General features: G+C 39.2%; 3 protein-coding genes across 9 annotated transcripts in view; 1 reads left to right on the forward strand and 2 right to left on the reverse strand.

Moving 5' to 3' along the window:
* Positions 1-97: 97 nt before the first annotated feature.
* On the reverse strand, positions 98-1,914 carry hspb6 (heat shock protein, alpha-crystallin-related, b6). 2 transcript variants are annotated; one of them, XM_044117508.1, is made up of 4 exons: positions 1,783-1,914; positions 1,463-1,611; positions 1,017-1,139; positions 98-450 (listed from the first exon to the last, which is right to left on the reverse strand). In XM_044117508.1, the coding sequence occupies exons 1-4, from the start codon at positions 1,892-1,894 to the stop codon at positions 292-294; spliced, it is 543 nt and encodes a 180-aa protein (XP_043973443.1). In that variant the 5' UTR covers positions 1,895-1,914; the 3' UTR covers positions 98-291. The 2 variants fall into 2 exon arrangements, with proteins under 2 accessions (XP_043973443.1, XP_043973444.1); XM_044117509.1 differs by having other exon boundaries at positions 1,706-1,821.
* Positions 1,915-3,012: 1,098 nt separating this feature from the next.
* Positions 3,013-4,988, reverse strand: psenen (presenilin enhancer, gamma-secretase subunit). 4 transcript variants are annotated; one of them, XM_044117511.1, is made up of 4 exons: positions 4,893-4,988; positions 4,438-4,519; positions 4,137-4,241; positions 3,013-3,482 (listed from the first exon to the last, which is right to left on the reverse strand). In XM_044117511.1, exons 2-4 carry the CDS (start codon positions 4,496-4,498, stop codon positions 3,343-3,345), a joined length of 306 nt encoding a protein of 101 aa, XP_043973446.1. In that variant the 5' UTR covers positions 4,499-4,519; positions 4,893-4,988; the 3' UTR covers positions 3,013-3,342. The 4 variants fall into 4 exon arrangements, with proteins under 4 accessions (XP_043973446.1, XP_043973445.1, XP_043973447.1 ...); XM_044117510.1 differs by having other exon boundaries at positions 4,889-4,988; XM_044117512.1 differs by having other exon boundaries at positions 4,438-4,516; positions 4,889-4,972.
* An 840-nt stretch (positions 4,989-5,828) lies between these two features.
* The window catches only part of kmt2bb (lysine (K)-specific methyltransferase 2Bb), a 35,705-nt gene continuing 13,974 nt past the window's right edge, over positions 5,829-27,559 (forward strand). Inside the window, exons 1-27 of one of the 3 annotated variants that reach the window (XM_044117442.1) lie at positions 5,915-6,270; positions 8,558-8,636; positions 8,745-10,090; positions 10,169-12,443; positions 12,528-12,709; positions 14,852-14,974; positions 15,068-15,254; positions 16,009-16,240; positions 16,327-16,394; positions 16,493-16,750; positions 16,853-16,959; positions 17,967-18,092; positions 19,637-19,750; positions 19,910-20,056; positions 20,145-20,237; positions 20,316-20,433; positions 20,539-20,652; positions 22,201-22,385; positions 22,571-22,672; positions 25,711-25,821; positions 25,959-26,035; positions 26,182-26,396; positions 26,476-26,579; positions 26,669-26,806; positions 26,983-27,141; positions 27,224-27,341; positions 27,446-27,524. In XM_044117442.1, the coding sequence (XP_043973377.1) occupies positions 5,962-6,270; positions 8,558-8,636; positions 8,745-10,090; positions 10,169-12,443; positions 12,528-12,709; positions 14,852-14,974; positions 15,068-15,254; positions 16,009-16,240; positions 16,327-16,394; positions 16,493-16,750; positions 16,853-16,959; positions 17,967-18,092; positions 19,637-19,750; positions 19,910-20,056; positions 20,145-20,237; positions 20,316-20,433; positions 20,539-20,652; positions 22,201-22,385; positions 22,571-22,672; positions 25,711-25,821; positions 25,959-26,035; positions 26,182-26,396; positions 26,476-26,579; positions 26,669-26,806; positions 26,983-27,141; positions 27,224-27,341; positions 27,446-27,524 (7,166 nt within the window). In that variant the 5' untranslated portion in view covers positions 5,915-5,961. Of the gene's footprint in view, positions 6,271-8,557; positions 8,637-8,744; positions 12,444-12,527; positions 12,710-14,851; positions 14,975-15,067; positions 15,255-16,008; positions 16,241-16,326; positions 16,395-16,492; positions 16,751-16,852; positions 16,960-17,966; positions 18,093-19,636; positions 19,751-19,909; positions 20,057-20,144; positions 20,238-20,315; positions 20,434-20,538; positions 20,653-22,200; positions 22,386-22,570; positions 22,673-25,710; positions 25,822-25,958; positions 26,036-26,181; positions 26,397-26,475; positions 26,580-26,668; positions 26,807-26,982; positions 27,142-27,223; positions 27,342-27,445; positions 27,525-27,559 lie in introns of all 3 variants that reach the window. The other 2 variants (XM_044117440.1, XM_044117441.1) reach the window with 2 other exon arrangements.

Genomic DNA, 27,559 nt, shown 5'->3' on the forward strand with positions numbered 1-27,559 from the left:
GCATTTACAAATGTCGCTCAAAGGTATAGCAGCTTCAACAGTGAGTTAGGACTATTTACACAGAGGTGTGTGTTGAAATACTGTGGACGATCGATGAGAAACACTAGAGGAGAACTTTATATACAAACCGCAAAGAGCGGGGAATATCAGATCAGTGCCAAGAGCAAAACAAAACAGATTGGTGTTTCGGTACACTGTGTGCTGTTGGGAGTAAATCTACTTTGTGTCTCAGTGTTTATAAAGGCCGCTGTTTTATTTCCTTATATGGTGAAGATGAGAGAGGCCTCAGTGTTAAGTCAGGCATCTGGTGCCTTCGATCTGCAGCATTGGGGCTGATATGATGAGAATGCCTTCAGGGGAGACAGCTGACTCCAGCGCCATGATGTTCACACCCTTTGGGATTCGGTAGCGGCGGTTAAACTGCAGGGTTGTAAAGCCGTGGCCCTCCTTCTGCCAGGAGACAGTTAAATACAGGTTTAAAGAATAAATCAGTCATTTTAAATTTTGTCCTAAAAAAAAAAAAAACATGGTAAAATGAAAGGATTTTCATTTTAGTATTTTTCCAGGTTTGGTAAGAGGGGTTGGGGAAGTAAAAGTGTAGAGGAAAATTTGTTTTCACAAACATTATGCTACATCCCATCTGTAAAAAGGTTGTCTTGGCTACCTTTACACCTAGCATCCTTCTGTCCTTCATATTTTACCATTTTCCTCTATCCTTCCTCTTCACTGTGTTTTCCTTCTTTATCTTCACCTGCTCTTCCTTTCAACTTTACTTTCTTTTCTAGCATTCCTTTGTTCCTTCATCCTTCTATATTTTCTTTCTATCTTTTTCTTTCCTGCATTGTCTTTCATTCCTTACCTCAGTTCGTCCTTTCGTTCGTGTTATTTAAAGAAGGATCTCATGAAGAATGTGTTACTTGTCACGTTTTCTTATTAGGTGCACAAGGGAATGTCTTTTAACCCATACGGTCAAAATTAGATAAAAAAAAAAAATGTGTTTCTCTTGGTAAACAGACCTTCAGCTCTTTGTGTTGTCCTTGCACTTCTACAAAGTCTCCCACAACTTTGACCAGCAGGTCCTCCGGGTTGAAATGCTTCACATCCACTTGAACTGTAAATCCGATCTCATCACAGTAGACCTGTCAACACAAGTTGAAATAATGTCTGATGTTTTTGAAAAGGGTAACGATTATTGCGAATACACAAAAAATACATATTTCCTTTGATGAATTTGATGTATTTGAGCATGCATGGTGTAAACAAAAGAGAAAGTTTTTTTTTTGAGGGCATTTAACTGATTCAGTCTTCTGTGTTTAATGAAAAGAAATATAAGATGTGTTTAATTGAAACTAAGATTTGATTTAAAGATTGGCAGTACATTGTTTTGGTGACATTGTATGCTTGTCTGAAGTGTTATTAAGCATTTGGCTCTTTTTAACTCTAACTTAAAGAAATGACCTACCTCTGCAGAGCTGGCACTCTCAGTCTCTGGGATCAGTAATGATGGCGACCAGTTATAATAGCCATGAGACCCGTTCAGCCGAGGAGGTAAAACCTTCTCCCATGGAATACCACCAGTTGTCACAGAGGGAGGCACAATAAAATCCATGTCTAAGAAGTAAAAAAAGAAAAGAAAAAGACATTAAAATGAACAATCAAAAGAGTTCCATAGAGCGCAATGAATGCTCAGAGAGGAGCAGCTTACCTTCACTTATATATTCTCTGATCAAACAAGTGAGCAAAAAGAGAAAGGCCACCCCCTGGTGCTACGTTCCCACTTACCCTGAGTAGGAGGAACTCTCTGTCCGATTCCACTTCTCCTTCTCCAGCCGGGCTGAACGTGACTGACCGTCAGAGGCTCTTTTATACTGCAGTTGCATAATGACTTGGGCATCCATTCTGAGGCACCTTGCCTCTGTCACATTCCAGAGTGTGTACCCTTGGGTGACCCGCCCACCCACAGATGAGTATATGTTTTGGGAATGACACAGCTGTTGCTGGCTTATTGTCAATTAAAGTGTTTGTTGCAGCCCTCCTTTATTGGGTCGATGACATGAATATAAACTTGTTACTAGTGTGTAGTCGTCAGAACAACTGTGGGATAAGTTGGTTGTTGGGGAGGATCCTTCTAAAAATAAGTTCAAAAGAAGAGTGGGTCCTAGACACATGTAGAAAGAAGCGCGCGTTCTGTACCTGACACATCATCAATCACCTGTTACATAACAGGATGGGCTGTATTAAGTTGATCAAATGTCTTAGATAAATAAGCAGTGTAGCACAGTAAAATAAAATACTTCCACAAGCCAGTTTAGTTGGGTGGCACCTCATTTGTTGATCCTCACTGTTCTTCACACATGTAGCAGTTATGTGCACATGTTCTCCCTGCTAGCCAAGCTAAACCTGGCACCTAAGCTTTGACTGTGACTAAAAGTGGCCCTGATTATGCTATGACTCATACAGGATGATGGCCAAGAGGGGACATTTGGAGGGATTAAGTTATTGAGTTTCATAACAGGCGCCACTAGTTGTCTGGACTCTTGAGAAGCCTATAGCAATAAGAAAAAAATGAAACATAGGCTCATAGATGCAGAAAGAAATGTATCATAAAGGTAGTTAAGATGCCTACCTTCTCTAAATAGGCAGTTTTAGAGATATACCTTAAGATTTTCAAAGTCACAGTTAAGATGCAACTTTGTGTCTCTTGCAGCATTAAAACTTGAGTTTATGACTACTCTAAATCTCATAATTATAATTGAAAATCATTTATATATTTTATTTCAATTCTGATTCAAAGTTGATATTTGGACATTGTATCTCACGAATGACAGACAGTAAAAGTCTAAATGACATTGAAACTCATTCTCAAAGTCAAATTTGCTATTTTTTCCCCTCATAGTTATGACTTCGGAGTAACTATGTCCCGCAATCCCTTTTTCATTTATTTAAAGTTGTGGCTTTTGTAGAAGAGAGACACAAACCCACCTTAAAATTTACACACAATTTCAGACATTATAGATTAAGGGTATTTATTGGTCAGAAAGTAAAAATCACCTTGAGTGCACAAAGTCATTTTAGCAATATTTTAGAAAAAGAAAAAAAAAAAAAAGCAGTAAAATCAAATCAGTTTTCTCACCGAAACAAATCTGAATACACATCCACTGATAACACACTGTTAGCTCATACTAAAAAGAAAAACAAAGGGCTCTAAACTAAAAACATACAGAAATGTATGAGTATCAACGATGTATAGGTAATAAATGTTACAAAGACCAATTTAATTTTTTTTTTTTTTTGCTTTAAAGAGAAAACTTTTTGGTCCAGGATGGTGGGAGGTCAAACATCTCAAGGAGTGCCCAGTGGAATTGTAAACGAAAGGTAATCTCCCACTTCCCCCCACTGTGCTCTGAAGTGTTGGTAAATTGTAATCCATGTCGTCAGTACTGAGACCCAAAACAACAAACCCAGTGCTGATCGCTTCACATCTGGAAAAGAAAATGAGAAAGTATTTTAATTTAAAACTTGTATTGTACATTATTTAGCCTGGACACCTCAAGACACCTATGCATTTAAATAAACCAAGCCTTACAATTATTTAGGGTTATTATTTATGAAATAAAAATCCTACTAATTTTCTTAGTATGCTCATGCATTATTAGTCTATGCAAAGTCACAAGTTGACAAAAATAAAATAACTTTTATCCTGATATTAGGACCAACAGCAATGTTCATTTGAAGAAAAAAAATACTGGACATATTTTTGTTCCATAGTAGAATATTCCGTTACTGCTTTTAATGGTGATATGATTATTTGCTGTAACAAACAGGACATTGAGGCTGTTCGCACTGCTTAGAAGTATAGATCTGGCATCAAATGTTGATTGTTGAACATTTTTAATAAGCTTTTTTGGGATCTTTTAGAGAGGTTTCAACATGAATCTAAAATTATGTAATTTTGAACCTAGATGCATGGCCATAATATAATTCAATAGTTGTTTTAATATTATTTTAAGTATTTTTATTTTAATAAATAACCCATTGTAAACTTTTGCTAAAATACCTACCAATATGTTTTTACGCATTTAACTAAATTCTAGTTAATTTGAATTGCTTTGCACCAAAATGTCCATGAAACTTACATGATTTAATTTGGGTCTGTTCAGTGAAGGGCGGCTTTATAAAAGCTTCCTTAAAAAACCAAACAACGTTCACAAACCACAGGAAAGGAAGAAGAGCAAAACCACCTGAAAACAAAAGAAAACACAAGTATTTAAAGGTATAGGACACCAAATCATGCTATGACACGAATACATTACTCCTGAACTTAATATGTAATCCACCCTTCCCGTTTCCATGTTTGGGCTCCATAACGGAGATTATAGCAATTACATCTGCTATATATTGACAAGTAAAGCTGATTTACTTTCCAATATTTCTTACCCAAGTAATATTTCCTACAAAGGGTGAGTTTCTCTTCGTTGGGAAGTCGTTCCAGGTTCATGGTAAACGCACAGTGGCCCTGCTGAAGGAAGAAACAAAGTTCCAAGGAGATATTTAGAGCTAGCTCCACTTTGGTGTAGCTAACAGAAATAAAACTTGAGAAAACGGAACATGGCAATATTAGCTACGTTTAAAAGATGACTAACCACTGAATTAGCAAAACAACCCAGCTTTATCAAAGACATTGAGCGTAATGCATATACTAGAGAACCTTGTTTAAAAATGTACTAAATCACTGTCAAGTGACTTGAAATAGCCTCAGGCAAGGTTAGCATTTTGCTAACAGTTACGCCACCTTCGAAAGAAACGACCGTAATCCCCTTTTGGCAACGTGTTTTAAATCATGTTAAACATACATTAACAATATTTTTATAATAACCTCCTGTCATACCTACAGTCTTCAAGGCTAACTCTTGAAAATGAGAACCGAGTAAATAAACACTTCCTCAATCCCCTCTTCTTCGTCGTTTTCCTTATCACCTTTCTTCTGCTTTGAGTAGTTACAACTCAGTATTAGAATTAATACTACCACCTAGTGTACAGACAAAGGAGACACACACACACACAAGCACACACAATGAAGGTTTGTTCCCAAATATATAAATATAATGAGAAAATGTCAAATACCCCTAAGGGGAGTAAAACAAAAACATTTGGAGACTAGATTCTTTAATTTAAATGTAGAAAAAAAAACATATTTTATCTTTCAAAAACGTTTTACATCTGGTATACTATTTCATACATTCTTCACAAAATTTCATTTTCATGTCTCTTTGATGGAAATTCCAACCATCCTGGAATGTCACATATTTCCCCGTATACTAGATAATGAGGGTCTGAGACTCATGAGTGTTCTTGGAAAAAGGACGAATGTTTATATATACATGCTCACATTTATATATATATATATATATATATATATAAATAAATATAAATATAGATATATAGATATAGATATATAGATATAGATATATGCTCCTGAAGAGTATCACTTTGTGTGTAGTTAATCCATACAAATTATTAGCTTTGCTTTGCATTATAAATTGAATTAAATAAATTAATTGACTTTTTATGGTATTCTGATTTACAGAAATGCACCTCTTCAATACTCTATTTTTGTGCTATAAAATATGCAGTATACGGCCATCTGGTAAGACAACAATGAAGTTATGTTTTAATCTTACGGGAAAATTGTGTTAACATCAGCATTGTCAGTCATTTTCTAATTACTATAGCTTTATTTAATCATGTATCAGTTTTATTTGATTAATTACGCAAGCTTTGAAAATCGTTTATCACCAAAATCGTTTATCACCACCACTGAAAAAGTAGGTTGACGCTCCACTAAGTGAAAAAAAAACTCGGTTTCCCTTGTATCATTGCGGCTCCCCCCTCCCATCTCGCGCCTTCCCTCTTGTCTCCCCCTCGAACTGTTAGCCGTCGGTGTGTGTTGTTGTTGAAGCAATGATGGCGGCGGCAGCGGGATGCGGATCAGCAACCGCGGCTGCCGTAGGAGGCCAAGGTGGAACTGCTACGGCCAGAGGTCGTTTCCCCGGTCGGCCTTGGTCTTCGCGCAGTCGTTTGCGCTCTGAGAAGCGATGGCAACTCGGGCGATCAAGCTCAGAAGCTGATGATGTGACTAACGGAGGGCCAAGGCCCGCAAACCTGGCTCTTTCGTTAAATGAAGACCAGTCGCACTTGCGTCTACTCGGGATCGAGGCAAGCCACAAGATCCTCGGCCAGGCTGGATATAGCTCTAGTGGAAGTGAAGAGGTAAGGTCCTGTACTCATTAAGGAAGTGGGTGATGTATTCAAAATTGACGCATTTAGTGTGATCGGTCTATGCGCAAGAATGAGTGCTTTTCACGGCTGTATGACTGGTTAGTGCCATGGAGAAATGTCAACATCCCATTGGCAGGCTAGCGTTAACTTTAGCTTCAAGCTAAACGGTATCACCAGTGTTAGCCTAGTGGAGCGTTCCATTTGAACACTACAAACACAAAATGCCACTTTAATTCTGACAGCAGATCTTTTTGAAGTCACATTAGCATGGGGCTCCGAGTTGATCTCCAAGAATAAAAAATAAAGGTAAAAAATTGATAACCTTAATATTTTTTAAATGCAGAGTGGGCACTTGTAAACATGCGCCGCAGTTATTCTACGTATGGCCCTTTCGTTACAGGGCCATAATATCTGCTAGCCTGCTAATAGCCAACACAAAGAGCAGGAAGCCTAGCGCCTTCGTACTCTGCAGAGTAGCCGCTAACTATGTTTGCCATTTGCTTTTCTAAAGCCTGCTTAAATAAGACACGTTTTGTGTTTGGCAAAGTAAAAAGTGCATATAAACAGTTACTTAACATTTTATATTGTGGCTATAAAGCTCCTTAACTGTCACAGGGGAGTAAATCGTTTCGGGTTAGCTAGCTGTTAGCCAAGGTTAGCAAACAGGGCATGTTTAAATGGGTCTACAGAAGTGTGCCAAAGTCACTGCCACACATGTTGGTCTCACACATTTAAGGGCTGAAGCGCAACTAATAGTGAGTGATCCTTATTTATTAGATCTTCTTCAAGACCCAACTGCAGGTATAAAGAACATTGTAAGTGTTTGGAGGGAGTTGTTGATTACAGACTGACGTTTCGTTGTAGCTTTTATAAAATCAGTGAAGGCGTGACCAGCATTAACTAAAGCATGGGTTTTTCCTGAACGCAGAGTTCTGAGTTTGCATTGGATTGTAAAAATGGTGTAGACCTTGACTATTACATTAATTTGAATTATTTCCCCGGTGGTCGCTGATTTTGTGGTATTAGTAAAACTGTAAGTCTGATTTCATGGTATCAACTGCTTTTTAAAGGATTTTTTTATGTACATGTATAGTTATTTAGTGCAAAGAAAAGATTATGCAGTGATAGAAAATCTGCACACAATGCATACAATAATGCACTGTTCCAGCCTGACTGTCTGCCATGCTTATGTTTCACCTTTCAAACTCCTTAAGGCTATTTTTACTCATGGTTCTGTATTTTTCTTAAAACACATTATTAAGTGTGTAATATCAACCTTTTTACCTTGAAATAAAATACATATTTAACTGTAATAACTATACAATAGTTATGCTGCTGCATTCACAGAGACATGGATCCTACTTCTGTAACTGTAACAATTATGGACATAAATGTACTCAATTGTGCTAAATCAAAATCTTTTTATAACCTTTTTTTTTCCTCCCTGGCGTCGCATGTTTCATAGATTACATCTGAGTGTACTGTTTACAATACTAACAACTCTGTCTGCCACACATGTGAGAACATAGTTCTGCGAGTGCAAAGCTTCTAAAATGTTTTAGTCCAACTGAGGTTTGACTTTCTCAGAATGTGTTATAATGGGTTTATCAAGGAGACACTACACAGACTACTCGACTAATGAACAGCTTCCAGAACAATTTGGTGCTTATTTTTGTGGTAGATATTAGGACTGCACAATATTAGAAAAACATGTAATATTTACTTTTTTAGCCACTGAAAATATCCACGTTGATTTCTGTGACTTTTAGCAATTGACCTGTTAACAGTATAGTTCAGGTGAGTGTATGAAGGGCACCAATAAATTTTAACTTGAGTGAATTTGTAGTTTAGCTGCAAAGAAAATGAGACATAGTCAAAAACTAAACATAAAAAATGTTTTAGTATTTGAATCTGGACAATTTTGGGGATTATTTGCAAATTTTTTTTACCTCCATTTTTGATTGTCTTAGTTTGACCTAGAAGTTATGATCTGACGCACTAAGGTTCCCATCCACACTGGTTGGTTTGGCGTATTGATTAAATCTACATTATGTTTCACATTAATCTGCCCTCCCTTTGTGTGAACGCGCAGACAAAATGTGAGCATTCCTTCAGGAGAATAACACCAGTGGTACTGAAAATGTTGGTTTTAATGATCATAATTGTTGCTTTGTTGTTCCTTTTTCAAACTAAATTTGGTGTTTGTTTAATTGTTGCCTGTGCCTCATTGTTAACTGTACATGGGCAATTAATAATTTTTAATTAATTTTTTATAAAGGGTGATGACTTCAAAGGATTTGAAGCTGACAAAAGAAACGCTGCAGAATCTGTGATGTTGCAAAAAAATTCTTCCAAAGGTAAACCGTTTTGAAGTTTAAAACTGTAAAGAAGAAATTAAGTATTTGTGAGATCAATTGTTTTTCAATAAGAAATATAACTTTATTTATTTATTTACTTTTTTGCAGTAGTTGCTGTCAGCACAAAATCTAGGAGAAAAAGTGAGAAGCCACCACAAAAAGTGCCAGCAGTTGATGAGGCTGTCCCACCTGATCCTGCAAAAGATGTGAAAGCTCTGGAGGAAATAGACGACATATCTCTTGAAACAAAACCAGCGAAGGATTCAAAGAAAGCTTCAAAAGGAAAAAACACTATGGACCAAGGGTCAGCCAAGAGCAGAGCTTCAGCAGCAGCACCGAGGATTACAATAAAGTTGGTAGCCAAAAAGAAAGTGAAAACTATAAAGGAGCCCCAGAAAAAAGCAGATAAAAAGTTGAAACTGAAAGATGTGCAGGACCAGCCCGATGTTAAGGACATTCAGGGTGATCAGATTTTAAGCGCTCACATCAAGTTGAAAACCGAATCTTATGACGATGAACTCAACACTGGGGACAAAAGAGTGCCGACCTTACCTACAAGGAGGCGTGGGAGATCTGCTGTCAAGTTAGCAGAGCCTGTAAGTCAGACTACTGCCAAAGTTGTGGTTGATGACCAAAAATCAAAAGAGAAGGAATTGACCAAGGTAAAGGACAGCGGATCTGCAGAGCAGAAACTGAACTCAAAAGACTTAAAGAAAAAGAAAGTAGCCCCACTGCAGGGTTGTGAGGTTAAAAAAGTGACTCGTAGAAGCACAAGAGTTGCTAACGAACTCTCTAATAACTTAACGGACAGTGTACCTGAAACAGAAAGTCTGACTAAACCCGCTACTGTTCTGGATGAGCTCAACTCAGAAGTTTCACAAAAGGCTGAGGCCAAACCAGTAGTAAGGAGAGAAGGACGAAGGCAAAGCAGAAGGCTAAATAAAGATATTACAGTGCCAGAAAACCAAGGCTCGTTAGCCACAGAACCTGAAAATTTGCCCTCACTTGCCAGTGAAAGTTTGTCTGTTAAAACTGAGGAAATGAGGGTCCCAAGCATAAAGTTAATAAAAACCAGAAATCCTAAATATGATGCACAGGCCAGCGGAAAAACTACATCTCGAAAGAAAAAACGGAGAAAATATATTTGGACTTTAGCCTTAGTCAAAATTGGAAGTCAAACCCCACGGGCAGAAGATATCCTCAAGGTACAAACAGAGACTGTGAGCCAAGTGGATAAGACCCCACCTAGTGACACCAGTGTAAAGAAGATCACAAAGAGACGAGGTAGAAAATCAAAACAGGAATGTGCAGCCCCACTGGAACGCATGCAAAATGTTGAAAAGGATCCCCAAAGTATCTGTGATTCTGAAACATCAAGTTTACAAGTGCAACCTGAGGCAGATCCTGCGCCTGAAACTCCCACGCAAGAAATCACTAAAGCAGATTGCGGGAAGGTACCACCTCTTCAGATTAAAAAGGTTTCATCTCCTGGCAAACATAAAAGCTCAAAGCCGTCTTTTCTGATTCAACAGGTTAGCCCAGTGCCTGAAAACAAAGAGGAAAACCTGAAAGATCCACCAGAGGTTCAAGAGGATAAGTCATCTTTACAGGATACAGAAACCACTCCTTCTAGAAGGCTAAGAAGAAGGACCTCAAGCCTTGAGTCACCACAGAAGAAATCCGTCAGCAAAAAACCTGCTACCACTCGGAAACGAAGGCTCAGGAAAAGTCCCCAAGAAGAAGAAAAGCCACAAGTGGAAGCTGAAGTTCTCTCTCAGGTTTCAACTGAGGAGTCTGCTCCTCAAATTCTTCCAATGAACTCATGTCCTAATTTAGTTGAAGACCCGCCACAGGTGACCAGTTTAAACTCTTCCGAAGTTCTTGAAAAGGAAAGTCCAAAAGCCGCCGACACTCCCTCACAAACAGCAGATGAAGTCTGTCCACAGTCACTGGAGAACAAACTAGAGCCACAGATTGAAGAGGCCAAACCATTGCCTGTGCCTTCCAAACCCAGAAAACCTAGAAATAATAAACAAGCAAAGAAGAAGAAGTCTGTTAAAAAGCAGAAGGCTGAGAAGGCTGTTGTTTTGACTGACACCACAGTAGATGCAGTCCCTGACGCAGTTGACTTTATTAACATGGAGCCTATTCAAATGGAAAATGTTGAGCCTGTAGCTGAAGAGGTGAGTCAGGTAGTGGAGGAGAGAGCAGAACCAGAATCTGCGACCAAACAGGAGCCTGTTCTTGTAGAAGAAAAGGAAAAGGAAATACAACCAACAGTAAAAGAGGAACCAGACATGCAGTCTATAGACAGTCAGCAATTGGGAGAAAGTCAGCAATTGGGGGAAGGTGAACAATTGGGGGAAGGTCAACAATTGGGGGAAAGTCAGCAAATTGGGGAAAGTCAGCAATTGGAGGAAAGTCAAAAGTTGGGGGACAGTGAGATGTTGCAGGAAAGTCTGCAGTTGTTGGACTCTGAGAAGACTGTGGACAGTCAGCAGCCAGTGGTGACCTCAGATCAATCAGATAAACTAATATCATCCAAGAAATCTTCCAGAAAACTAAAAAAGAAACGCAAATCCTTAATTGGCCAACGCCAAAAGCACAGGCACAGAGGCAGTGATGGAAAATTTGCCCCGCTTAAATCCCCTGAAAGTGAAAGTACTTTTGACGCTGATGATGACCGTTCTCTGCTGCTGGCAGCTCCCATCCCATCACAAGGGTCTACACTCATCGGAGTACAGAAAAAGTACAAAAAGAAGCACACAAGCTTGCCTTTAGTTGGAGCTAAGAAGTCCAAATCCCAGTCTAAAATCATTTCTCATCTGATTGAAATGGGAATGGAGAAAGATAATTTGAAGCAAGAAGAAGCAGACACTCCAGTGGACTCGGGACAGCCAGATGTTGTTAGTGTTCAGCCTTGCAAGTCAAAGTTTGTAAAAAATATCAAGCACTTCATTATGCCTGTTGTAAGTGCAAGATCCTCTCGAGTGATCAAGACCCCACAGAGGTTCATGGATGATGTTGGGATGTCCGTGTTGCCTCGAAGGCACTCTCCGAAGAAGGGTTTGCAGCTGGGCTTGAACATTCGTCCGGGGAAGAGGCGAGACGATGGGGCAGAAAGGCCGTTGTCTCCCATCTTTCCAATTGATGATGAGGATATTTTGAGTGAAGCTCAGCTGGATGTTGACCTGTTTTCAGCCCAGGACCTGGAGGACAGCATCGACTTGGCCGATAGCCTGTTTTTTGACTGTAAGAGTGAGAAAAATGAAAAGAAGAAACCTTCTCTGAAGAACTCGAGCTTCAAGTGGACTCTCCCTGAAGATTCCTGCGAGGAGTTATATACACTGGATAAAGCCCCAGAGAGCAAATGTGAGGATCTGTTTTTATCTACCCCAGCGGATAAGCTCCCAGAACCATCGTCGGACCTCTTGGAAGTTCTGAAAAAGAAGAGTCCACCCAAATTTAACAAGCAGGCGGCTCATCTGAAGATTTATCAGAAGCTAAAGAAGCCCGTTTTGGGACTTCCAAAAAGCAAAATCACACAAGAGCTCGAGGCTGTGAGTAAACCCGCTCTGCCTCCGGTTGATTTAGCCGAGGGACTCGACGACGAGGTCATGAGCATCAGTCTGAGACAGCGGGACACAGGCATAGACAAGGAAAAGTCCAAGATCAAGATCGAAGACCTTGACAGTCCTGGAGTGGTGAGAAAGGTTTCCGTCAGTCTTCGGTCTCCTAATTCTGTTGCATTGAAGCCATGCACAGAGGAAGCAATGGCAGTGAAAGACACTTCCCTGCGGGACTCAAGTAAGACAATTATAATTAGATTGATTCTGATAAATATTTAAAATAAAGGCGTTTAATAGAGCACTTATGTTTTTGTTTTCACAGAAGCGCCGTCGTCGGTACAGAAGTCAGGCACAGTTGAAAGCGTTTCTCTGGGACACATAGAGAAGGGAGCGCCACAAAGGGCACGCCTCACTAGTGCAAATAAAAGAATGTTGAATCTCCTCAGGAAAGCAAAGGTTCAACTTATTAAAATCGACCAGCAGAAACAACTCAAGTCTTCTGGGGTAAGGTTAAAAATCACAAATAAAATTTTTAGCATAAAGACCTGGTCTATATTTGTGTATTGAAACAAAATTATAATTCAATCAAAAAGTTAATTTATTTCAGTAATTGAGCTTGAAAATTGAAACTCTTATAGATTCACTACATTGATGTATTTCAATCGTTTATTTCTGTTGATTAGTTTTTATGTGTGGAAGTTTAAAATTCACTGCCTATTCAATCTCGAAATGTCTGAAATTTGCTTTTATCATTTTCCATGTCTGGAAAAATCAAGCATTATTTTTTCCGCACAAAATTTTCCTTTTTTTCCCCTCATTGGACAAGTCTAATTATGCTTAATAAGCACTGTAGTTTTGTCTCATTGATCTGCTGTGTGTTCTTTGATTTACAAAGTATCACTTTGATTTCAAAGAGAAGCAGTGGACCACATGTTTTGTGTTTAGACGAGCTTAAATTAAGGTTACTCTCTACTAGCTGTTTTGAATTTTGGTGTTAAATGCTCTTGTTGTTCCAAAGAAATCTTGAAACTTGAATTTGGAATAGTATGGAAAAGGTTTTGTAACAAACAATGTGTGAAAATTCTGATGATTATGGCTTACAGAAGATAAGAAGAAATTATTTTTAATGTCCCAGAAAATTAGAATGTCACATAAGACAGAGAAGGAATTTTAATTAGGCATGTCAACCTACATAAGTAAGTCCAGGTACTCTTCTATATAAACTCTCAATATTTGACTGGGCCTCGTTTTGCCTGAATCACTGCATCAGTGCGGCATAGCATGGAGGTGATCAGCCTGTGGCTCTGTTGAGGTGTAATGGAAGCCCTGGTTGCTTTGAAAGCTGCCTTTAGCTCATCTGCATTGTTGGATCTGGTGCCTCTTGAAAATTCTGCAGGTTCTCTATAGAGATTGAGTCGATTTAGTTTAGTGATCCCAAGGTTATTAAAACATGTGTCGGGTGCCGTTGACAGTGCTGGAAAATAAAACCAACAACTCTATAGTTTGTCAGTAGAGCGAAGCATTGAGTGCTCTTAAATTTCCTCTTAGACCTTTGGACTTGAGGAAACGGTGGACTAACCCCAGCAGGTGACATGAGTTTGCAAATTATTTTAGTGTTGCACTTATCTGTGTTGCGCCTTTATAAAACATTTTTTCACTTAAATTTCCATCAGTATGCTTGACTGCAGCACTGCGAACAACCAGCTTCTTTAGCAAGAACACTTTGAGGCCTCCTAGTGGAGCATGTCAGTGACTGTCTGCTGGACAGCTGTCAAGTCATCAGTCTTCACAATTCTTCTGCAGGCTGCACCATAATGTTTCTGTTTTAAAATGTATATAGATTATTGGTCATTATCTAAACAAAATGCTTAGCAATTGTCAAGAAATAACATAACCAAAACCTTGAGTTATCAGTGTTTCTCAATTCCGGTCCTCTGGCCCCCCTGCCTTGCATGTTTTAGATGTGCCTCTATACCAGAACAGCTGATTCAAATGATGTCTTCTGCAGCCACCACGTACTGCAGGAGCCTGTTAATCACCCACATATTCAATCCAGGTGTGTGGCAGAAGGAAACACCTAAAACATGCAGGGCAGCTCTCTACCCTGCATGAGGACCGGAATTGAGAAACACTGAGTGAGAAACACTGAGTTAGATCGGTGTTTCTCAATTCCGGTCCTCAGGCCCCCCTGCCCTGCATGTTTTAGGTGTTTCCTTCTGCCACACACCTGGATTGAATTTTGTAGGTGATTAACAGCCTTCTGCAGTTCTCGATGGCTGCAGAAGAGGTCATGTAATTATTTGAATAAGCTGTTCTGGAATAGACATCTAAAACATGCAGAGCAGGAGCGCCTCAGGTCTGGAATTGGGAAGCATTGAGTTACATCTTTCAGATTAAAATTCTACATTTGAATTTGCCCTTGTGGGATTCAGATCTGTTTATTTCAGACTAATCCAGTTCATTACAGTTTTGTTCAATGATGCATTCGGATCAAAGACGACACAGTATGATCATTTGAAAGTACAACTACTTCATTTCATGCATTCCCACCTGTTATAGACAAATCCTGTATTCCTGATTAACAGAAGCACACAAAGCGTTGCCCCTTGTTTGAGGAGGTGTCTCGTTTCTTTATTTTTCTCGTAGCTGTTATCTGGTCCTGCTGGCTCCAGATCTCAAGAAATCGCTTTTAAAAGACAGAGGAGGAAGCAGAGGGCGCAAGCTCCTCGTTCTGAGGTTCCTGTCAAGATGGAGCAAGTTCAAGGACAAGTGAGTCCTCGGATCAATACGTCTGATAGGGACAAGCATCGACCTGTCTTAAAAGTGTCTAGTTCTATCCATCCGATTGTTTATTTTTTTCAGCCGCAGCTCATCTCCCCACTGTGCCAGGAGTTTCGCCGAGCAGGAGGTCCGCGAATTAAGCACGTGTGTCGCGCCGCCTCCGTGGTACTGGGCCAGCCCCGAGCCATGGTCACTGACGACATTCCCCGACTGAGTGCCTTGCCTCTACATGAAAGATCTGGCATCTCCCCGTCTGCTATCGCTAAAGGTTGTTATAATTATGATCGTCAGCATTTTGTTTTAGAGGATGCTGTCTTGATTCCTGTGAATGTAGTGTTGTAAATTTAGAAGTTAATTTCTCCCTTTTTAGTTATTTTGAACAGCTTAAATTGTATCACAGGGTTTAAAGTGACTGACATAATAAGAGTGTTTACAATTTTTAGCAAAGTAATGCATGTCCTTTTGTAAAATGACTATCATTATTTTGTTTAATTAAATCAAGTATGTTTCTTTGACATGAACTGCGAAGAAACAAACACTTTAAAGAGCTAAATTATTAGTTCCCAGAAGGCTCTTTGACCTTCACAGTAGCTCTTAATAACAATGATCAAACATTATATGAAGCTTAGCACTATTTGTACATACAAATGTACCAAAAAGAGCAATTTTGTTAGGTATTCCTATATGTTTTTATGTAGTGTCTGCATATAATACACCCTAATGGTACCAGGGTGGAAAAAAGTTTTGATTTACATGGTTTTATTTACTTTTTGTCATTAGGATATAGACATTCCACACTTTCCATTTTCACAAATATAAAACATTCAGATAATGAAAATGCAATAATTTTCTATTTAAAAAAATAAATAAATCTAACAGGTATTTTTAAACTTGGTAGTTTATCTTCCGCTCTCCCCAAAGTATTCCCTTTGGGTCGCTAAGCAAATAGGTTTAGCATAACAATACATATCTTTTTAGCTTGTGAAAAGTTATGACCTCTTGATTTGTTTCTCTTGCTGCAGATATTGGGTCTCCATCAGAGTCAGACAGCCCAAGCCTGTCGGATCCAAAGGCAATAAAGACGAAAAAGCCGTCCAGTTTTGCGAAGAAGAAGGGGCTCGGGCCATTCGGGTACCGCTCTCGAAGGTGTGGCGTTTGCAAAGGCTGCAACCACGAAGATGACTGTGGGAAGTGCATCAACTGCCTCGACAAGCCTAAGTTTGGTGGTCCCAACACCAAGCGACAGTGTTGTGTGTAAGTTTACCATCAATGTGTGGCTGTTGGTTTATACTGCAGTCTTCCGAAATAATTGTTTTGTTTTTCTTGCTTTTACGCCAAAGGTATAAGAGGTGTGATCAGATTGAAGAGAGGAAAGCACGGAGACTCAGCGGCAGAACGGCTCCTAAAAGTATTTTGCTGCTTTGTTTTACGGACCAAAAAAATGTTTGTTTTTCCATGTACTGTTTGTTGTGATGCTTGTTAATTTTGCTTTTCTGCTTGGGTAAGGTTCGTCTAAGCGGAGGCGGTCATCTCTCAGCGGGGGGTATTCAAGCAATGACGAAGGGAACGAGGGTGGCGGGGACTCGCCATCTGGTCCCAACACAGACGGCCACAGTCCATCAGTAAGGAAGCAGCCAAAGCGTGTGGTGAAGCCTCGGGTCTATTTTGACCTTGTGGATTATGACTCTGATCTCGACGACAAAGCTTTATCTAGCTCTGCCTCACCAGCAAGGAGGAGGGGAGCTGGACCGCGCTTCAACCAAGGTAACCCTACGAGTCAGCAAACCAGGAACTTGTAATGACAGCCACACTTGCTTTATATTGTAGTTTATTCAAATTTATTGTAAATCTTCTTCTGTTATAAAGACTTTGTTTCCCTGGATGGATTCTTTGAAGACTTTTCAGATGATGAAGTCAGACACCGTAAATCCAGTTCACATCGGGTACCACAGGTTCGTCGGAAACCTGAGAAGGTGAGCATTAAGAATCCAAACTCTCAGATCGTGTCTGGACTACAGCAGGCGGCTCCTTTGGAGGCTTCATTCAGGTTAAGATTAGAACATTTGGTTTTGGAGGTTGAATCTAAGTGCTAGTGTGAGATGTTTAACCAGATGAGTCAGTTTGGTCAAGTGCAGTCCAGACTCGGGGCATGCAACAGCCAACGACTCAATAAAGTGCGTTAAAGTAAGCAAATGTCATATTTCAGCAAACATGCTCACTGCTTATACCTACACATGAAAATTTGATATTATATAATATAATATGCATTTCTTTTGTACGTTTCCATCATACAAAAGTCTTAAATTTGAGTTGGTGAAACCTGCAGAAACCCTGCGAGGATCATTTACACAAGAAATTGAGGTAAAAGGTTGCGTGTCATTGGTGGCAACGTCTTCCTGTGTGAAACGTACTGAGAACAGAACATTTCTGTCAGATATGAAAATGAAAGCAGTTTTACGAGCTAAACGCCATAGAAGTTTAAAGTGAATTGATCTTATTTGACTGGTTACTGCATCTTTACATTGTCTTTTCTCAGTAGATGTTTGGTGACACATCACCTCCTATGACTACTTCCTGTCTGTTTTTGTATTTAAACAACCTCCAAAAAATGCAACCTCAGTTTTAATCTTCAAGATGGTAAAAAACTACTTTGTGTCCAAAATTCAGAATTCACACTAAATACAGTTGCCCAATAATCATCAACTGCAAATTTGATATTAACAGTTTTGACTTCTGTGATAAAACCCTAATTGATAAACTGTCCCTTTAAGGCTTAATTGCAGCCTGAAAGGTCTGTGGCTCTCAATGGTAGCCACTGAACTTTGCAGATTTTTTTAATTGTTGCGGACAAAGCAGAAGTTTCTGAATGTCTTGAACTCTTTACTCATATTTTTAAAATGTTATTAAAGGCAAGTTTTATTTAAGAAAAGGAAAAGAGAACAATGTTTAAGTCTTTGCTAATGTTGGCTTTCTCTCTCAGGCCCTTTCATCTCAGGTTCCCTTGGAGCAGACTCCTCCCAGTGTCCTGGCTGCCCTTGCTCACGGATTCGAACAGCGAGAAGTCGAGTCTTCTAAACCAAGTCACAAAATCAGAGTGGACTTTAAGGTTGAGACAAATTTCTTCTTGCAGTGGAATATTAATAGCTTTTTTTTTTAATGAATAAGCTTCTTACATTTGCTGTCTTTAAGCAGCTTCTATTCCACATAGGTTGTTACAGAATGTAAAAATATAGGTACATGTTAATTGATTCAAAAAAGTAAAATGCATATATAAACTGATTAAAAAGAATAATCTATTTTAACCTTTTTATTTTTGTTAATTCTGAAGACTAAATGAAAACCCTAAATTCAGTTTCATTAGAGCAGAAATAAAACTCTGTCCATGTCTTGTGGAGGATATGAACTCCATGCTTAGCCAACCTGACAACATATAAGTTGTCTGTAAAGGTTTGATCAGGTGAATTTGATGTCTGATTGGTCGTTAACCAGGTGTTGGTGTTATTGGTGGTGGGAGCAGGCTCTAAGTCCTGCTGGAAAATGAAAGCTGCATCTCCAGAAAGCTTGAATGGCTGTTCCTGGTAGGCTGTCATGCTGACTTTGGACTTGACGAAAGGCAGTGGACTGATTCCAACAGATAATGTGGCATCCCGAGTTATCACCGACTGGAAGCTTCACACTCGACCTCAAACAGCTTTGATTGTCTTTCTCTCTGCTCGTCCGTGAGGCTCTGGGAACTTGATTTTCCAAATGAAATGTAACACTTTCTTTATAAAAGGATTACCATTGGCCCACTGTTCCCAGTTTTCTTCAACTTTGGTATAAAGCATATTGAGCCATTCCTGCTTCAGGATTGGCCTAACATGTCCAGCAGGCTATAGCTTGTTAATCTACCCTGGACTCTAACTGGGCTCCAGTTATCTCTAGTGCAGATGGACCTTTTGCTACCTTACTTTTTCCTCCCAATCAACTTTCCATTGCTATAGAAACGGTCTCTTTGACAACTTCTAAGTCAGCAGTTCTCCCCGAGATCATGTTGGTCATAACAAAGTTGTAACATAGAATTTCTTTATTAAAAATATTTTTTTGGGCGTTATGCAGCTCAGTCCTAGAGTGGGTGCACCATACACAGAGTCTAGAGTCCTCGGTTCGATTCCCGGCCCCAACCCATTTTCTGCATGTCTTCCCTTTCTCTCTATTCTTCTTGTTCAGCCATGGTTGAATACAGTGTAACCAAAAATTATTTTAAAAATTACTTTTTTCTTTACACTTATGTAATATTTCAATTTGCTGAAAAACTGAATGAATCTGTATATTATGTGTTTCAATTCCCAAATGAGATTACTGTAGTACATCACATTTTAGTAGTATTTTCATTTATTGAGATTCACCTATAAAACCCAGCGAGCAAGATAATGCTATTCAATTTATACCCAGTAGGGGTCAGCATTTGCTTTCAAATCACCAAATTATCGACTTCAGGACTTCTCCTGAAAACAAAATAGGAAGTATAGTCTAGTCTCATAGAAACAGTTTTGCAAACAAATGCTTTAATTGGCCTGTACCCTTAAATAATATGTATTCCTATTGGTCAGTGGCGAGTGCTGTACTTATAACAACTGAAATTGTTGCTGTTTATTGTCTCACCTTCAGGAGGACTGTACCTTGGAGAATGTCTGGAATATGGGTGGTCTCAGTATATTGACCTCTGCACCCGTCATGCCTCCCTACGTCTGCTTCCTTTGTGCCAGTAAAGGACAACATGAGGTGACTGCTCACTGCTTTCTGCTCTGTTTGAATTTGCAAAGGCGAAACTGCTAGCTTCCGTTGTAGCGGATAAACATATGACAGCTGTATTTATGTTGACATTCTAACAGTATTGGGGAACGTTCTTTTGAAAGGAGTGTAATTTGTTTATTTTTGCAGATGTTGTACTGCCAAGTGTGCTGTGAACCCTTCCACCAGTTTTGCCTTGAACCCGCGGATCGCCCATCGGAGGAGAATAAGGAAAATTGGTGCTGCAGGCGCTGCAAGTTCTGCCACGTTTGTGGAGGGAAGAACAAACTCTCCAAGGTACAAAGTGATGAAAATGCCTATTTAGCTGCTGAAATTCTAATAAGACCATCGTCCCATTATTTTTGTCTTCACACTGTTTCCCCAGCCTTTACTGGAGTGTGATCGATGCCAGAACTGTTATCATGCTTCTTGTTTGGGACCGAACTATCCCAAGCAAAACAAGAAGAGGAAGGCCTGGGTGTGTTTTAGGACGCTTTCTCTTGAATAATTTTAGTTGGTTTTTTTTCTTTCCAGCTAATATGATGTTTTCTTGTAGGTTTGTACAACCTGCATCCGATGCAAAAGCTGCGGTGTAACACCAGGAAAGACCTGGGATACTGATTGGAACCATGACAAGGGCCTCTGTCCAGACTGTTCAAACCTCTTCGACCAGGGTGAGGGGGGAGTAGAGCTCTGCCAGTACATTGATCGATTATTTAACCAGTTGCTGCTTTCAGTCATAATCACTCATGCTGTTGTTTTTTCTTTGATTCTTTCAGGAAATTACTGTCCAATCTGCTTCAAGTGTTACGAAGACAATGACTACGATAGTCAGATGATGCAGTGCGGCTCCTGTAACCACTGGGTACACGCCAAGTGTGAGGATCTAACAGGTGATTTTTATTGGATGAAATCATATTTTGGTGTTTATAAATGATACTCACTTTCATAGACTGTGCCTTGCCTCAAACTATGTCATGTTTTTTTTAAAGCTACGACTTCCAACTACTGTATTTTACTGGGATTTTGTATGATTGAGCATAATGCCGCTTGACTGTAAAAAATAATTTTCCTTGCAAGGGAAATTTTGAAAAGGTGCCAGTATTTTGTAGAACTACTATGTGCAGCAGTTAAAGGATCAGTTTCCTTGGCGTATGTCTCCATAAAACTGTTGTTTTGAGACCATTTTCACATTATTAATAGAGGGATTATTTATAAACACTGCAGATGCGTGCTTGATTTAACTGCGGAAAGAGGCAGGCTGGACTTTAATCGCTCTCCCACATTTTTTAACATTAGCTGGCAGTGTACTACAACTGTTTAACACAGTGTGATACAATAAGTTATGCTACAAAATTGACATTAGGGATTGAGATGCATCTTAATGTCCCGCAAGCATTAAATGCAGGTGAGTCGATAAATGACAAGAACTAATAGCCCTAATGTCGGACATTACATTCCACCAATGTAGACGTAATTTTTTCACTGAAAAGTCATCAGCCCTTAATGAGACATGTTCAGTTCCTCTTAATAAGATGACATAATAAAATAACATGGTGAGCAATAGGGTCGCCACAATACTGTTTCCGTAAAATATAAGTTTTTAAATGTGTAATGAAAAGCAGAATTCACATTAAGCGTGCAAGTAAATAAATAAAATAATCTTAGTTTGGTTGCAATTGGAGGGAAAACGAATATGTAGCTGCATCCATTGAGGCAGGTGATAAACTAAGCCTTCAGAAGTTAAAAATGCATCGGGTTGAACAGGATGCAGAGACGCTGCGCTAAAGATAGAACCTCTCACACCTGCAGACGTGGTAAAGATGCATGCAGGAGCTGCGCTGGGCGAAGAGAGGTGATTTGCGCTCGTTGGGAATTGCAAATAATTTTATTGGCCTAATCGTAAATAGTTTAGCTAGAATAATGTATTGCTGCCAGCAGCCTGACTGTGAGAAGCACAGTAGATTGGCTGCTGATGCAACGTGACGTCGACTGGTAATCCTTCTATCGATAATGATATAATAATGCAAGTTCACTCTCACAAACCAGTAGGCGTTCTGTACAAACTTAAAGTTTAACACTCCAACTGGAAGATATTTTAGATATTCAAGATAAAACAATAAAATAATTAGTAAAATGGAAATTAAAACAGCTGTAGCTATAAATACAATGGATTATGAAGTCTCTGTAAACAAATTTACCCTTCAAAATATATCCATCATCAGAATGGAAATGATCAAGCTCATTTTTATTTATCATGCGTCGTAATGGGCTTAGTGAACATCCGTTTTAAAGTCATTCTGCAGTGGATTAGAAAGCTGGGTCTGGACTTTGACTAGGTTATTTTAAAATGGCAATGGGTTAAGAGTGTTAAGAGCGGTTGTGAATTTAAGGATACGGCGGTTTAAACTTGACCCTGATTTACTGGCAAACCCTTTCAGACGAGCTGTATGAGATCCTGTCCAGCCTGCCAGAAAGCGTGGTGTATTCCTGTCGGCCGTGCAGCGTCACCCAGCCCAGCGCCTGGAGGGAGCTGCTGTACATTGAGCTCAGAGCCGGGGTGGAGAAGGTGTTGGCTTGCCTGCTCTCCTCTACTCTCACCCAGCACCTTGTCACATGCTCTCAGGTAGTGGACCAAACCTCCCCTCCTATATCAGTGAAACGTGTGAGAAATAAGGGCTTGTTTTTACTTGCTTAAAATATCTTTAAATTTAAATCGTGCTAGACTTGTTTATACTTAGTAGGTGGACAGAAATGCCGCTGAAACCTGCAAATGTATTGGTTCCATATGTACAACTGTTGCTGTTTCAGTGCGAAAAGTGGATTGACCCCGACAGAGGAGTTGAAAACCAGCCGGCCTGTGACCTCAGAGCCGTTGGCAAAAAGTTTGACAAAGGCCTGTACACCACGCTAGTGAGTACAGAAGTTATTTTTTATTATTTTTTTCATGTCAACATTTAAGTAATTTGTTGAAATTCTTGGCAAATGTATGACTGTTACCTCAAATATAAAGATCAAATGCTTTCGAATGCGGAGGTCTTCTTCCTCAAAGTTCATCCGGTTCTAACCAGAATCAGTAACCATGACCTTTAAAGGACATGACAATTATCTTCGGAATTGCGGAACTGATGACAAAACTTTTGTATATTAAAATATGCTGACTCAACCATGTCAGTATTTTTCTTTCAAGAGGTTTTTTTTTCTTTTAAGATTTTTTTATGATTTAATTTTGCTAACCTAACGCTATGCCGTCACCTTAGGACTGCAGAAGTTTTTCTTGGAAACCAGTCCAAATATTTTGGATTTCTGTTTTTCTCTGGAGCTTAAACCCTGAACATGCTGAGTTCGGTCAAGTCAGAGGATTTCTGGAGTATTTTGCAATTCATCTTGGAATTTCCTATGATGCAAAAGGTGGCATTTTCATGGAAACGACTGCAAATATTTTTATGTGTTTTCTTGTGTTTTTTTTTTATTTATTTTTTTTATGAACAGTGGCACAGACTCTTCTGGAGAATTGCAAGGTTGTACATTTATAGCATAAAATTATCAGGGTGAATAAAGCGTCAGTGACGTTTGTTGGGTTAAAAAGATTCTTTTCAAAGGCTGTAGGTGGTTGGGAGTACTTCTAGCGTGGTGTCAATAAATACCGTTGAAATTCTCTGATTTTTTTATTTATTGGTTTGTCATCGGACAAAGATTTCACATTGCTGGGTTTTTTTTTTATTATTTAAAAAAACAACACTCTGTTTTAATTTTATATCAGATGGAGCATCACTCATGTACAGCTGTGTGAACATTTTGTATCATGCATCATTATTTGGAAATTCATCAGTCATCCATTTAAACTTGAGCGTCAATGTTAGAGTTCTCATTTAGAGCAACGGGTAAATTTTTCATCATTTCATTATACTGTAACAAACACATCCATAAGATCTCCTCTATTTATTGTCTGTTCCGCATAAATTCCAGTCTTTATGCACAGTACACAGAATTCATATAGTTGGGTTTTATGAGCAGAGGCGATACTGCAAGTTAGCTTCTGTCTGAAGGACAAATTGTTTTTGTGGACGTTTACCATCTTGATAGAGCCATAAACCATGGTGTTTATTGTTTTGGCTGCTAAACCAAGAGAAATCAGATACTCTGATACAATGCTGCCCCTCCCAACAAATCTAATCAGCTGGTGATCTGGTAAATAGACAAACCTGGCCGTTTAGAGGTACGTTTACCCACAAGCAGCTGCTCTACAACAAGTATCGGCTGGAGGACTGTGTTGCTCTCGTAGCATTTCTCTACAAGTAGTGACGACTAAACACCTTACAAAGACCAAAGTTGACCCAGTGTTGTGTTTGGTTGTGTAAACACTCTTCTGGTAACATCTGCTGCAACACATCAGAGATGATCCGTTTGATTAATGATTAAAAAGATTTTTTTTTTAAATTACTTTTGTTTATATTTGTTTAATTCGTAATTTGATTTTCGGGTGACTGTTCTACTACTATGACTAATAACTTCAACATCTTACCTGTAGTTTTGTTTTTTTCCCCCCATGTTGAACATAGAGGAAGAAGAAGTGTATCTAGCCAGGTGACATAATAAAAATGCAATTGGGTGTGTAAACATCATATGATGATGATTATTTACTCATCATAAATAATCATCACATGATGATTATAAATCATATGATTAGAAATGGCATCCTAATCTCTGTGTTGGCAGCTCATCAGCATTTTTTAGTTTCTCACATCCCTCTAACCCTAACAGACTGTCTCTGCTGCTGATCTTATGGTAATCATGCAATAGTGTCAGAAACCAAAAAAGTCCTCCAAAACATTTTTGTATCTGATTATTAACTCCACTACTAACCATTTCAATCAATATTTGCGCAATGATGTTTTATTATTTCCCAGAAATTAAGGATCAATGAGAACAACCTACTCATTTATTCATTTGGACATAAAAAGTGGAATAAAATTTTTTTTATGTCCACTGAAAAAAACCTACACAAAAAAAAATCTATAATTTCCTTGACATTGATCTTTGGTAAATTTTTTTATATTACACTTTCTTTTTTTTTTCCAATGGGTGACCTTTATAATTGAACCTGAGACGCACATTCTGTTCAGGGTCAAATTGACATGCAAATGAGTCATACAGAGAGTATTTATGTTTTGCTCCACTTCTGCCAAGTGTCACTCGATGAGAGTGGAGTTTGTCCATGGGAACAGAAAAGATTCCTGTCAAAAACTGAATGAACACCTGCTTTCTCGCAGTTTTCTAGTAAAGTAAAGAGAGTAGTGAGAAAGTGGCCTTGTGTGTGTCTGGGTGTGCATGTATATGTCTTGTGTGTGTGTGTGTGTGTGGTGAAATATGGTTCCTTGCTGCAAGAAAACATGTAGAATTGGACATTTTTTAATCTTTTTTTGCACTTTAACTTGACTGTCGGGTCAAATTGACCTAAACAGTAGCTTTGTCAAAAGTAGACACAGGGAGTGCTGCAAATGTGTAAAATGAATACATTTTCAATTTGTATGTGGCGTGCACCTATTAAGACAAATAGAAAAAGTTTCATGCAAAAAAAAAAATACTACTATTTAAAAAAAATGTTTAAACTTTTAAAACGGGTCAATTTGACCCAGAACATAACAGAAAGGTTAATTTATGTACCCACTCTGACGCATGACAATCTAGTTCAGATGTGATATTACAGATTTTATAATAAAATTCATATGTCAAAAGATCTTTTAAATAGCCCTTTGACATCTTGAAGAGCCTGAAGCCACAATCCGAATAATTGTTTTGTTTGGTAATTTATGCAACAGACAGACAATAAGGCCTGTGTTTATTGTTTTCTTTTCAAATGTTCTGAATGTTAAGAATTTTCAGGCGTGCATAAATTATAAATGGTAACATTCCTGGCTAAGTGAATCCTGGTGTTGTTGTCTTGATAGAAAATGTTCCATGAAGATGTGGTTCAAGTGATACGAAAAAGGCTGGAGCAAGAAGACCATCTCCCAGAGGAGCAAAGACCCACAGCACTGGCACGCTCTTACTACCTAAAGGTACTCCAAGTTGCAGAGTTCACTTCAGTTTCCTCTAGTCGTGCACAGAGGGGAATTTGTTTTGCACTTAAAGCGAAAAGGCCCGTATTGTTGTGCTTCTGTGTAAAAATGGAAATTAACATTTTATTTCTTTCTAGCTCCTTGAAGAGGTGTTTAACTGGTTTAACAGCCAAGACCCAAAGTTGTGGAACCTTTCTACCAAAGATGTACCAGCGTGAGTAGCGACTATATATTTGTTGTCGTAAATTGGTACTTTAAAACGAGACTTACTGTCTTCAGTCTTCCTGTGTTTGTGTCTGTTCATTTCAGTATTTTGATGGTTGCAAGTTGAATTTGAAATGTTTTTTGCTCTCTGTTTAGAGGGATGCTGTCGACAGCTGTTCACCCTCCCACGACAGAGCATGTTTATGCCCAGTGGCAGGAGAGGAAGGAGTCCAGGCTTCCGCTGGGCCTCCTTCACGATGACAACGGACAGCAAAGCTTGGACATAAAGGAGGAGGAGGCAGCTGCCCCCATGTCGGGGGACTCGGCGAGTCAAAACCACTTCAAAAATAGCCGAGCAGCCAAATTCAAAGGCAAGTCTGTCATTCTGAAGTCATGTTGGAGGTCTTATGAGTGTTTGGGGCTCAAAGTGGTCATATTTGGTTTTCATAGGGAAAAGAGGTAGACTTTCCAAAGCTGACTTGGACACCGGGTGGTCCAAAGACGATGAAAGGCAGTGCTCTCTGTGCCAAAAATATGGAGACCTCAAACCCAATGTAAGAAATGCAGTACTTTCGCATCACTGTTTTTACTGCTCTGGATGTGTTACCAGGTAACTTAGTGCTCTACGTTTGTATACCTGTAGGAAGCTGGCAGGCTGCTCTACCTGGGCCAGAATGAGTGGGCCCATGTCAACTGCTGTTTATGGTCTGCTGAGGTATTTGAAGAAGAAAATGGCTCTCTGCTGCATGTGCACAGCGCTGTGACAAGGGGGCGATTGATGGTCAGTAAACGGATTTGTACATTTCTAAATGTACTGAAGCAAAATAAATAGAAGTCTGTGTGTTTATGCAGACCAGCAAACGGATATATTTATTTGTAGGAAAGTTTTAATGGTTCACAGTTCTTGACTCAGCTTTATGTTTTGTTCTTCCTCTCCGTCTTTCCTGATGTCATCAGCGGTGTGAGCGCTGTAATCAGACTGGTGCCACAGTGGGCTGCTGCCTGACATCATGTCAAAGCAACTACCATTTCATGTGTGCTCGCTCGCGGCAATGTGTGTTCCAGGATGATAAAAAGGTCTATTGCCACAAACATCGACATCTCATCACCGGCAGGGTGAGTTCCAGACCTCTCTTTGAATGTCTCCTTTTGAATGCAGCGACGTGTGGCGCTAAAGTAACTTTCTTCTGTTGTACAGATGATAACTGGTCAAGAGTTTGAAGTAAACCGCAGAGTCTATGTGGATTTTGAGGGGATCAGCCTTCGTAGAAAGTTCCTGACTGGATTAGAACCCGAACTGATCAATGTGATGATTGGTAAATAGTTCTATTTTTGTCTGATTTTATTGCTCTCCTTATGGTATTTGGCTATTTTGTGCTAATTTGGCCTAATAATTGATATTCCTTTTGTTTCTTTGCAGGTTCTCTGCAGATTGACAAGTTGGGTATGCTCTCTGAACTGTCTGCTAACAAAGGCAAACTGTTTCCTGTCAGTTTTCAGTAAGTTGCAATTTGCCTTTTGAACTTTTAAGTGT

The sequence above is a fragment of the Gambusia affinis genome, linkage group LG05, assembly GCF_019740435.1.
Source record: "Gambusia affinis linkage group LG05, SWU_Gaff_1.0, whole genome shotgun sequence".
NCBI classification, from domain to species: domain Eukaryota; kingdom Metazoa; phylum Chordata; class Actinopteri; order Cyprinodontiformes; family Poeciliidae; genus Gambusia; species Gambusia affinis.

Bases quoted from the DNA above. Each gene is read 5' to 3' on its own strand.
- psenen (XM_044117511.1), bottom strand. From the start codon at position 4,498: ATGAACCTGGAACGACTTCCCAACGAAGAGAAACTCACCCTTTGTAGG. The intron at 4,242-4,437 runs GTAAGAAATATT...TTTTGTTTTCAG, and splicing joins TTGTAGGAAATATTACTTGG to GTGGTTTTGCTCTTCTTCCT. The intron at 3,483-4,136 runs GTAAGTTTCATG...TTTCTTTTCCAG, and splicing joins ACAGACCCAAATTAAATCAT to ATGTGAAGCGATCAGCACTG.
- hspb6 (XM_044117508.1), bottom strand. From the start codon at position 1,894: ATGCCCAAGTCATTATGCAACTGCAGTATAAAAGAGCCTCTGACGGTC. The intron at 1,612-1,782 runs GTAAGTGGGAAC...TTTACTTCTTAG, and splicing joins GAGAGTTCCTCCTACTCAGG to ACATGGATTTTATTGTGCCT. The intron at 1,140-1,462 runs GTAGGTCATTTC...TTGTGTTGACAG, and splicing joins AGAGTGCCAGCTCTGCAGAG to GTCTACTGTGATGAGATCGG.